The sequence below is a fragment of the Temnothorax curvispinosus genome, unplaced genomic scaffold (assembly GCF_003070985.1).
Source record: "Temnothorax curvispinosus isolate PA1 unplaced genomic scaffold, ASM307098v1 QBEX01010051.1, whole genome shotgun sequence".
Lineage (NCBI taxonomy): Eukaryota > Metazoa > Arthropoda > Insecta > Hymenoptera > Formicidae > Temnothorax > Temnothorax curvispinosus.
Genome location: NW_020219831.1, coordinates 1 through 10,988, shown reverse-complemented (window position 1 = coordinate 10,988; position 10,988 = coordinate 1). Strand labels below are relative to the sequence as shown.

At 47.5% G+C, this 10,988-nt stretch overlaps 2 protein-coding genes across 2 annotated transcripts; both read right to left on the bottom strand.

The window, feature by feature from the left end:
- Positions 1-383: 383 nt before the first annotated feature.
- On the bottom strand, positions 384-1,091 carry LOC112459663. Its single transcript, XM_025023884.1, has one exon. The coding sequence runs from the start codon at positions 1,089-1,091 to the stop codon at positions 384-386; it is 708 nt and encodes a 235-aa protein (XP_024879652.1).
- A 592-nt stretch (positions 1,092-1,683) lies between these two features.
- On the bottom strand, positions 1,684-2,380 carry LOC112459662. The gene is made up of 2 exons (XM_025023883.1): positions 2,123-2,380; positions 1,684-1,797 (listed from the first exon to the last, which is right to left on the bottom strand). The coding sequence occupies exons 1-2, from the start codon at positions 2,378-2,380 to the stop codon at positions 1,684-1,686; spliced, it is 372 nt and encodes a 123-aa protein (XP_024879651.1).
- Between the last annotated feature and the right edge of the window lie 8,608 nt (positions 2,381-10,988).

The window sequence follows — 10,988 nt, the reverse complement described above, 5'->3', positions numbered from 1 at the left end:
GCGCATGACCACCTGCCGCTGCTGCGGCGTCGCTCGTCGCTCTGCTCGCCTCAGCTCCTCGGGCGACAGTCGGGTAATTACAACCCGGGGTTGGCTCAGGAGTTGCGCGCGCACCGTTTTAGTGCACGGCTTCATAGTCACAATCAAAAATGCACAGAGCACACGTCGTGCGTCTGATCACTGCGCGGCCATTTGTACGACTCTGAATATCGCGAGGAAGACGTTGGCGATGAGCGCGCCCGTGCGTGCGCAAGCTGCCGCGGTGATCGAGCGTTGATACCCGATTGATGCTGCCATCTGATCGGACGGCGCAACGTTAACGGAATCTCGAACATTCCGCCCGCCATCAGCAACCTTGTTGATGATTCCTTACTCTTGATCCTTCATCCGGTTGAAATGGGTAATATGGCAAACTTGGCACTTGGCCGAGTGAGTGTCGTGGTGGCCGTCTTGAGGGTAACCACCCTGGTGAGTCCATCCTTGCCGGGGTGCAAAGCTGTTACTCTGGTGAGTGGCCATTTGCACGGTGGAGAGCGTTCGTCGGTGAGCAGCACGATGAAACCCACCTTGATGTTGTTGTTAGGATGATGCCACTTGGATATCGCCTGCTGGCGTTGCAGATAATGAGCTGACCATTGTGCCCAAAAATGTTGAACACGCTGCTGGATGAGCTGCCACCGAGATAGTCGTGAGGTTGCTAGGTCAATCAGAGATAGTTTGGGTATGGTAGTGATTGGACCTCCAATGAGGAAATGACCTGGCGTGAGCGCTGAGACGTCTTCAGGGTCGTCACTCAACGGTTCTAAAGGCCGCGAGTTGAGAATGGCCTCGATTTGCGTAAGCAACGTTGTGAGTTTTTCCGTCGTGAGTAAAGTCTCCCCGATAGTCCGTTTCAGATGAAACTTCACGGATTTCACCACCGCCTCCCACTTGCTCCCCATGTGTGGAGCGCCTGGTGGGTTGAACTCCCATATGGTGCAATTACGTTGTAGAATTTGAGCGATTCGTTGATGTTCTTGGGAACTCTGGATGAACATTTTCTTGAGCGCGGCGTCTGCTCCAATGAATGTTGTCCCGCAGTCCAAATACATGGTCTGAGCAATTCCCCTTCTCGCTGAGAATCTTGGGAAGGCTGCTATGAATCCTTCTGATGAGTAGTCACTGACTACTTCGAGGTGAATTGCGGAGGTAGAGAAGCAGACGAACACACAGATCCATCCCTTGTAGGTTTTCGCACCTCGTCCCTTCCATGTCTCGATGGTGAGCGGTCCGGCATAGTCGACTCCTGTATGAGTAAACGGACGTGACGGTGTAACCCGAGAGAGAGGTAGTTGGCCCATCAGTTGATGAGCACGGATCCCCCTCTGCCGAGCACACACGACACACCGTAAAATATGAGACTTCACCGGAGCCCGTCCGCCGATGATCCAGTATTGTTGCCTGACATGAGCCAATGTCAGCTGTGTTCCTCCATGCAGGGTACGCAGATGGGCGTGGGCAATGATCAAGGTTGAGAACCGTGAGTGGCGAGGCAAAATCGCCTGATGTTTGTTGTCTTGAGCTAGTGCTGATTGGTTGAGGCGGCCGCCAACTCGGATAATCCCTTGAGCGTCTATATACGCAGTCAATCGACTGAATGCGTGAGCAGTTGGTAGTCTCGAGTTGGCCGTGAGCATTTTGATCTCATGCGTGAAGTATGCCGCTTGAGTAGCCTTGATCCAGAATAATCTGGCCTCCTCCAAAGCTGAGTGCCAGTCTAGTGACTTGTATCGGCGCTTTCTCAGAAGCGATATGAACCTGAAACAAAGAGCTGTTATTTTCAATAATTTATTGAGAGTTGAGTACCTATATATAAGGTCCCAGTGGTAGTCCGGCTGAGATGCGGCCGCATGTAGCGCAATGCCAGGACGAGCCTCATGCGCGCTCAACTCGTCCAAAAGCGCAGGTTGTGATGGCCATGCTTCAGGGGTGAGTATCCACGGTGGTCCTATAATAAGTGGCTTTGGAGTTGAGCAGTGTTTAATCCTCGTGATGCGCAGTCGGCTGGGTTGGATGTACCTGGTACGTATTTTCAATGTGCGTTCGCAGTGAGCTCTTGAACTTGAGAAACTCGACTTCTCACAAAATCCTTCCAGCGCAATGCATGAGATTTGATCCACGTGAGTGTCACAACAGAGTCCGTCCACAGGTGAGTTTCTGTAACGTTGAACTTCAAGGTGGCTTGAACGTATTGCATGAGTCTTGAGAGCAGCAGTGCTGCGGTGAGTTCAAGTCTCGGGATGGTGAGCCGCTTGAGCGGTGCTACCTTTGTTTTGGAGCACACCAATGAAATCGTGGCACCATTAGAGCCGTGGACGGTGATATATACGACTGCAGCCATTGCTAGTTGAGAAGCATCAGAAAAGCCGTGAAATTCCACTGTCGAAGTACTTCATGGATTGTACCACCGAGGTATTGAGAGCTTGATCAAGCTTGTGAGTTCTTTTCTGATAATGAGCCACCGTGATGAGAGCTGGGATGGTAGTGGTTCATCCCATCGGAGCTTTATGTAGCCAAAGCTCCTGCAAGAGCATCTTCGCCTTGATCACCCCTGGTGATGCAAAGCCCAGTGGATCGAATATCTGAGCCACTTCAGACAAAACGAGGCGTTTGGTGAGATGATCGGTGTGCGACGAGATCCTTGTTGAGAATGTGAATGTGTCTTCTTGAGGAAGCCATCTTAATCCGAGTATTTTGTTTGGGACATCGTCAAATGCAATTTGTGAGCCCTGCTCTTTCGCTGCTTGAACCGCAGTGAGCACATCTTGATGAGTCGCGTGCCACCTTGCTTATGGGAAACCGCCCGCCATGCACAAGTCCGCTGAGCAGTATTGAAGTTTCTATTACCTGCTGAACGGTGGCGGCGCCTCCAAAATGTCGTCAACATCTCGACCTTGAATGATTGGCGGTACTGCGAGGGGAAAACTGTGACCTTCATCCTTCTCCAGTTACAACAGTGTTTGTACTGATAAGAACGGGGCAGCGTTGATCCCATAGGTGACCGTTGTGAGATAATGTGGCACTTCATTGAGCTGGTCGTCTATCCGGAGAACCCGTTGTAAATTCCAGTCATCTTCATGCACGTTAATCTGCCTATACATTTTGGCGATGTTAGTGGCAACTACCTGTCGAAATTGTCGAATCCAGAGTAAAACATCGGTGACGTCTAAATGCTGTGATGCAGCTTGGCTCCTGGTAGATGCACTCAAGCCATTAAATACCACACGTAATGTTGTGGTTGCACTGTCTGGTTTGAGCACTCCATGATGTGGCAAGTAATTTTGTATATGCTGACTGGAAACGGGTGAAGCCTTCTTCATGTGATTGAGCTCTCGATATTCTGTCATTAACTGATGATACAAACGTCGATAGTTGTCATCTCGGGAGAGTCTTCTTAGTAAACTTTTCAAGCATCGATGCGCAGTGAGATAAGAATCGCCAAGAGTATCAGGTGATGATTTTAATGGAATCCAAACCGTGTATCGACCGGTTGAGTCCTGTGAAACAGTGGTCTTTAAAGTATTCTTCACATCTTTGCTCGTCAGGAGTGAGATCATGATTGGTACTCGCAGGCACTTCTTCTTGTGTCCAAAATTTCGACAATAGCTCGTCGAGAGCATCTTCTCTCTCCTGAATTGATGCATGATGCACTGCAGCAGATGCCGGTGATGATGTGTCGACCGGCACAAGAACGAGCCATCCGAAAATTGAGAGCTGAACAATTGGCATCAATGGATCTTGTTTGATGATGTTGGGCTTAATGATCTGTCCATATGAGTCAGCTCCAATGATAATATCCACTGGCTGTAGTGTAAGGACATCTGGATCGGCCAATGTTAACTGGGTGAGATGCGGCCAATCCTGTGGTGCAGTGTTGAAGGATGGCAGGATGTTCGCTGACGCCTGCAGAACGTGAGCTTGAATAATGACGTCTGATCTTGAGTGAAGTGAGCGGAGCTTAAGCAATGCAACTCCTCGAGTTTGCGTCGCCTTTCCGCCACCAATTCCAGGGATGAGAATGACGGAATGATGACGAGTGATGTTGAGCTGGCAAACGAGAGATTCTGAAACAAAGGTAAGTTCTGAACCTGAATCAATGAGAGGCCATACGCATTGAGTATGAACAGATGAGCTGATCTGAGCCAGGGCCGTAGCTAGTAACGTTGAGTGTGGTGAGCGGGCCAAAGAAAAGTGAGCAACGATTGCACCATTTTCCCATTGAGCTGTCGCAGTTGAGCTGGTGGTTGGCTTCGTTGATGAGTTCGACTGATGAGCCTCATGCAGCATCGTGTGATGTCGGTTGGTGCACTTCTTGCACCCCCGTGAGCCTTTACATGAGTGGACGTTGTGTCCGGAGATGAGCTGAGCGGGTGTGCCTTCAAGTGAGAGTCGCAGATAATGAAGGTTTTCCACGTTGGTGAGGCGTCGGTTGTCGTAGATAACGGCCTTGAATAGGTCGCGAGACGTGGGCCATGCAGCGTAATTGCCCTTGAACGACGGGATGTTGATGTCCGGCAGCCGCTGAGTGTCACGCGAGGACTGCGATGGTTTGGATATGCGCCCTGATCTTCGCAATAACGCGACGTGCAGCCATATAATAGCGCCGTCGTGGAGTGAACATTGTTTTTAAGCATTCATGTTGTATGAGCGCCGCCGGCCAAGTAACTTCAAAATATGCGTGCTCCTTGAGAAACGCTTTATGCACCTTCTCGAGATGCATTGAGATGTAGAAAATCTTCTCTAATGACGTGTCCTTTGCATAAGATGGTGGCGTCTCGCGCGTCTCGCCAGTATTCCGCACCGTCGCCAGTCGGTTCATTTAGGTGAGGCTTGGCGTTCCGATGTGCGAGCCGGTGGTACCTCGAGCAGCGGCGTTGTGGTCTCCGCACCGCCCGTACCCGCCTTTGCGGGTTCCGTCATGCTGAGCCGTCCCTGAGCTGCGCACGATGAAATATCTGAGAAATGTCGAGACACGTGTAAGAAATGCTGCACGAACCGAGAACGTTCGAGAGACGCGTGAGAAAAACACTATGCGAATCGAGAGTCGTTACGGTCATGTATTGAGCACGTGAAAATGTCTATTTACACTCGCGGGAGCGCGTGAACATGTTTGTGTAACACTCGCGAGCGCGCGTGAGAATGTCTGTACTTCACTCGCGGAAGCGCGCGATAATATCCACGTGGCATGTCGTGAAAGGCATGCCCTGTTCACATGATCTGTGTCCGAGCTACACTTTAAGTTCCACGCATCCGGCTCGAAAGACCAAATGTTCGCGAAATCGCTGATTAATCCCGGCGATGGAAGCGGGATGAGAAGGACGCGCGTGGAAGGTGTTAATTAATTATTCTGTAATATAAAATGTAACTCAGAACACAGTCTGAGCCGTCTTTAATACGGGAATAGATATATACAGTCTGACCTGAGAGTGGTGGGCAGTCTTTCGGAGTTCACTAAACATAAGAAGTCTTTGTATAAGAAGTCTTTATATATCGTTCGTGAGTGGGCGAGGCAGTTATATTAATTGCCCTCTTCGTGATGATTAGCCCGTGAGCCGGTAAGACACGTGGCGGTCGGCACTCGCGCATGTGAGCCTGAGTCGTCGTGTTGATGTACCCGAGTAGAGCTGGATGAGCGGTCGCTTTACATGTTAATGCAGTATCTCGGCAGCTGTAATCACTGCGGTGGGCACTTCAATGTGTAGTCACAATCAAAAATGCACAGAGCACACGTCGTGCGTCTGATCACTGCGCAGCCATTTGTACGACTCTGAATATCGCGAGGAAGACGTGGGCGATGAGCGCGCCCGTGCGTGCGCAAGCTGCCGCGGTGATCGGGCGTCGATACCCGATCGATGCTGCCATCTGATCGGACGGCGCAACGTTAACGGAATCTCGAACAGTAGTTATACAAATTTTTTCAGCCTATTTGGCGAAGCGGGATACTGGGCAACGCGCGGAATAGGTTGCTCCATGGTGGAAGTCCTCCAGGTCGTAAAATGTGTCTGAAACATCGAATCAATCGATTTTCCTGTTCAGTACAAATGTCCCTATAGAGTAGACTACACAATCATCGATATATGCAATATTTAATTTTTTATAAGCAAAAAAGTATAGAAAATTTAGTGAAAAAATTTTTCTCTTTGAACTGCCGCCATTTTATGAATTTTTATTCAAAATAATTTTTTTTAGTCTACTCTATAGAAACTTGTACTGAACAGAAAAATCGATTGATTCGATGTTTCAGACACATTTTACGACCTGGAGGACTTCCGCCATGAAGCAACCTATTCCGCGCGTTGCCCAGTATCCCGCTTCGCCAAATGGGCTGAAAAAATTTGTATAACTATTTAAAAGTATCATAAATATAATCCAAAAGTATTGAATAATTTATTTTGTTTACTTTCTCCACAAAAAATTCACAAAAATCACCTATTTTTTGGTCCTACTGATGCGAATGGACCCTTAACCTTAAAATTAGAATTTTCATAAAATCAATACTTTTAATTGAATTAATTTACCACATTGCGGATAAAAATATCTTGAGTCATTATCGATGACAATGTTTGGAAATCCTGCCACACAACTGTGCTGAGCCATCTCCGTTTCATCAACAATAGTTTCGCAAACATCACATGTATTTACCAAAACTTGTTGAAATTAAATTTATTTTTTCAATATATTTATATATTCAATATATATAAATAATTTTACAATAGTATGTAATTGATTAAAAATTACTACGTTACTATAGATACTTACATCGAATGAATCCATTTCGCTTTTTGAACGAACCGACATGACACTTTGACGCTAGAAGTTGGAAAATCTGAACTTCTTTAGCGTCGACGCAGAAACAACATGATGTCACAAAATCGTCTTAACGCGCGTCAACTGACGCCTATGAAATCGTACCTTAACGCGCTTTTTTCGTAAAAAAGATAGTTACGGAGGCCCGCAGCAATGGCAAAATAGCCCTTGCTTCTTCGCTTGACATTAGAAATGCGTTTAATTTGATCAAATTACTCGCGATTAGGAGAGCTCTTCGGACAAAGGGATTCCCACGATATCTTCGTCGAGCATGGTGCCGGAGGCTCAGGAGGCGGTGCTTCTCGCGCTACCGCCGATACCGTTGTTGTCGGCTCTCGATATGCCGATCCTGGCACCCACGCCACCGCCGCTCATGGAGGAGATCATAGCCGCCATGGACTATGATTTCCCGATCGGTCCGGAGGATCAGCCTTCGGACGACTATCAGAGTCCATCCAGCGACGACGAGGGGGACGACGAAACATGGAAGCCCAGCGCGTAGGGCGAGCGAGGCAGGCTAAAAGATCCGAAGCGACGAGACGCACACAGTCGATAACTAGTTTTGTTCTTTGCGTTTAAATTTCCTTTGGTATCCCCTTTTGGTTTTCTTTAATAGCGACTAGCGTCAATAAGACATTTTCAGTTTTTGGTTTTACCTCGTGATTAGAACAAGGTTATGATGTAAGATTCGCGTCATAGTTAGGGAGCTGGTGGCCAAAATTTCTATATGATTTGTTCATGTGGCAGACATTATTAATAGCGATAATTGTTACGTTGATATTGTAATTCACTGTCGATCAAAAAAGACTTTTATTTTAACGGTTCATTGCTCAGTTAATGTTAGTTTTACGCACAAAAATCGGTGCCATAGTTGGTGCGCACATTCGGTGAACCGCGACAATCTCCAGGAACAAGGTACCGGAGGATTATCAGCCGGACCTAGTATACTCGCCTATCAGGTCGGCGTCATCGGCGGAACACTAATTCCGAAATGTTGCCGCGTCTACAAAAACAAAGGTCCAAAACGTGATCCACGGGACCTGGGATACACGCCTATAGGGTCGGCAGATCAATGGTTCCTACCTGGAACACTTTCCTCGAGAACAAGGAGTCAAGACGTGACCCAAGAGACCTGGGAGACACGCCTACAAGGTCGGCATCGTCAGCAGAGCATTATTTCCCATGTGGAACATCTTCCACGGAAACAGAGGTCCGGATCAACTTCCCAAGGACCTGGTACACGCATGCAAGGGGTCGGCGCCGTCGGCAGACCATATGTTCTGATGAGAAACATTTCCAGGAACAAAGGTCAGAAACCAGCGCAGCAGGACCTGGGACGACCGCCTATAAGGTCGGCGCCATCGCCCGATCACCAGAAAGTTCGGCGAGCACTTTCGCCGAGAGCAACCATCCGGGGAGGCATTCAAGGCACCCCAGAGACGGATCCAAGGGGTCGGCGTCAACGACCGGCGATGACGAGCGCACTCGGACATCTTCCACGGGGAACTCACCCGGAATCGCCACGAGAGACATCTCCGACGAGGTGCGCACGGATCGGCGTCAACGGCGACGCCGGTCGGACATTTGGCGAAACCTGGGGCATCGGTGTCATCTGGGGAAGGTCCCCACATTGCGTTGCGCGTGGAAATTTCCACGGAAAAACAATTGCGCAGTTTCGAAGCTTCGAGAACGGAGCGGAAATTTCCACGGATATCTAAGTGCGTAGTTAGGAACATTTGAGAACGAATATCGAGGAGTGGGGGACTGCGCGCCATGGTGGGGAGCCGAAGCAAGAGCCATTGCTCAAGGCAGTCTCTCGAGTATACCCATAGCGAACGGACGTATACGGCGACAGTTATCGGATATACCTAACAATTGGGAACTCCCGCGTATTATCACATTAAAATACTCGATCGACAATAACGAGAGGTACCCAGTTACCATTAACATTAAAGTGCTTGCCAAAAGCGTAGGGCAATAGTTCGAATATAACATTAGCGAACGGAAGTGCATATCGAGTAAACTACAATCGTGGACATTGTGTCTCACGACTTCGAAATATTGTACGGACATCGTTGTTAGTTGTATATTGTGACGTCACGCAAATTAAATTTTGTTCCCTTTTTCAAAAACTCTTCGGAATCGGTCAATTATAATTGTCTTTGTCATAAACCTTGCACTTTCGTATTAATGTTAACCTTTGCTATGATTCACTAAGACGTTGCAGCCACCTCTTATAATGCGATCAATAATTTAAAACACGCCTCGGCTGTACCACCCAGAGTACCGGCGAGAATCAAAGGATGAAAAAGGATTTAGTTTCTTCTCAGTGAAAAAGCGTCCGACTGATAGCGCGAGAAAAATACTCAAGTTACCAGTTGAGAGCTAATGCAGTATGACTTAAGTGCATCCTTTGACTTCCTCCAAAGCGTCCTTAGAACCTTCTGAAAGGAATTAATTCTAACCAATGGAAGCCATAGAAACCTCCCATAATTACCACCTCTATGCGTTCATTAGCAAATCAAAAAACGACAAATTCAGCCAGCATTTAAATCTACCACTATAAAAACTATGTACTCAGCCGGAGCGGCGCGCATTATGCTCATTGTCTCATTATTAATTAATGTAATTGTCGAATCGAATCTTTGTCTCTTAAACTAACGCCAGTGGGCTTTCCATCTTGAAACTGCTCCGGCTGACTGACGAGCTTGGGGCCTTCCGTTCCTCAGGGTTGATTGACGCAATTAAGAGGTGCTCCTTCCGTAAAAACCAGCGTGATAATAGTAAGTTTAATGTTAATAATCGAGCGAATTAATAACCCTGTACTCCTCATTCCAACTTGTGGAGACTGTATCAAAATCCGATTGAATCAATAAATTCAGTATTAATCTCTAGATTCGCAAGTATTATAAATTACCCCTTTTTCCGTTCCTTCCTTATCTACTACTTAAAATAAACATTGTGCAACGAGCAAATTCGATAACAATTTATTCCTCAGAATCCCATGTTATAAAACAACAGCCGGTTCCCGGCTATTGAATAAAGATACAAATAAATGTCCCCAATTACTCCTGTGTGATACACCATTATTGTAGAATAAGATTCTCGCCCCCCTTTCCACGCACCGTTCCGATAACGACACTTCTCGCCAGTCCCGGGATATAGTCGGTGCATGCAGACTTCCCCGAAATAACAAAGGAGAGGCTTCTTTTCACTACGCCGAGGTAGTAGTGCTAAAAGGAGAAAAAAACGGTGTTATATCGCGGTTTATATCAATCTGAACATTTGTCCAATAATCATGACGTAACAATATAACAACCGGAAGCTCCCGCATAATTGCAAATGCAATAATTGTTTGAAATAAGCGAGTGGCACACAGCTGTCACGTGATCTAGGAGTGTTGGCCGTAGAACGCGGCGCAAACGGGTGCGTGATCTAATCATGAAGCGAGGATCCGGGGAAGTCTAGTAGCGGCGATGATCCATCCTGGGTACAAACCTGAAACAGAAGAAAAATATTAGAGTATTGTTAGTAATAATCGCGGTAAATTATACTTCGGTATGCGGTAATGCGAGGATCCGGGGAAGCAGAGCAGCAGATGATCCATCCTGGACGTCAACCTGAAACAATAAAATAATATTAGAGTCTTGCATATAATCGAGGCGCTAAAGCATATTTACCTTCTCGGTAGTTAGAGGTCAAACCGAGTGGCGACCGTTTGATAGGAAATAATACCGCGTGAACCGAGCTCTCAACTTGTACCGTCCGGTTACACCGATACTGCGATGAGGCGAAGAATACCGCGGAGCATACGATTGCTGTTTGTCGACACTGGGGCTTGGAGCGCGGGGAATTGACGGCGGTCCTGGGCCAAGGCCAAGGATGCCAGACTCGCAATTTTTGACAGCCACTACCAGCCAGTGGTAGGGATGGGCAGAGATGCCAACTTTACGTTTCAGCAACCAGCTTCGAGCGTCGAGCGGTAGAAGAAGATAGATCTGCTGTCTTCTTCTCTCTCGAGCTATGGCTATTAGCTATGCGATTTCGGATCTTGTGAATGCCGAGTTGGCAAGGCGACCGGACGACGCGTGACAATATATCGCGCGACACTAATTATCGATGTATTTTCCAACATATTAATA

Bases quoted from the DNA above. Each gene is read 5' to 3' on its own strand.
- LOC112459663 (XM_025023884.1), bottom strand. From the start codon at position 1,091: ATGTATTTGGACTGCGGGACAACATTCATTGGAGCAGACGCCGCGCTC.
- LOC112459662 (XM_025023883.1), bottom strand. From the start codon at position 2,380: ATGGCTGCAGTCGTATATATCACCGTCCACGGCTCTAATGGTGCCACG. The intron at 1,798-2,122 runs GTGAGAAGTCGA...TCTTTGTTTCAG, and splicing joins CATTGCGCTGGAAGGATTTT to GTTCATATCGCTTCTGAGAA.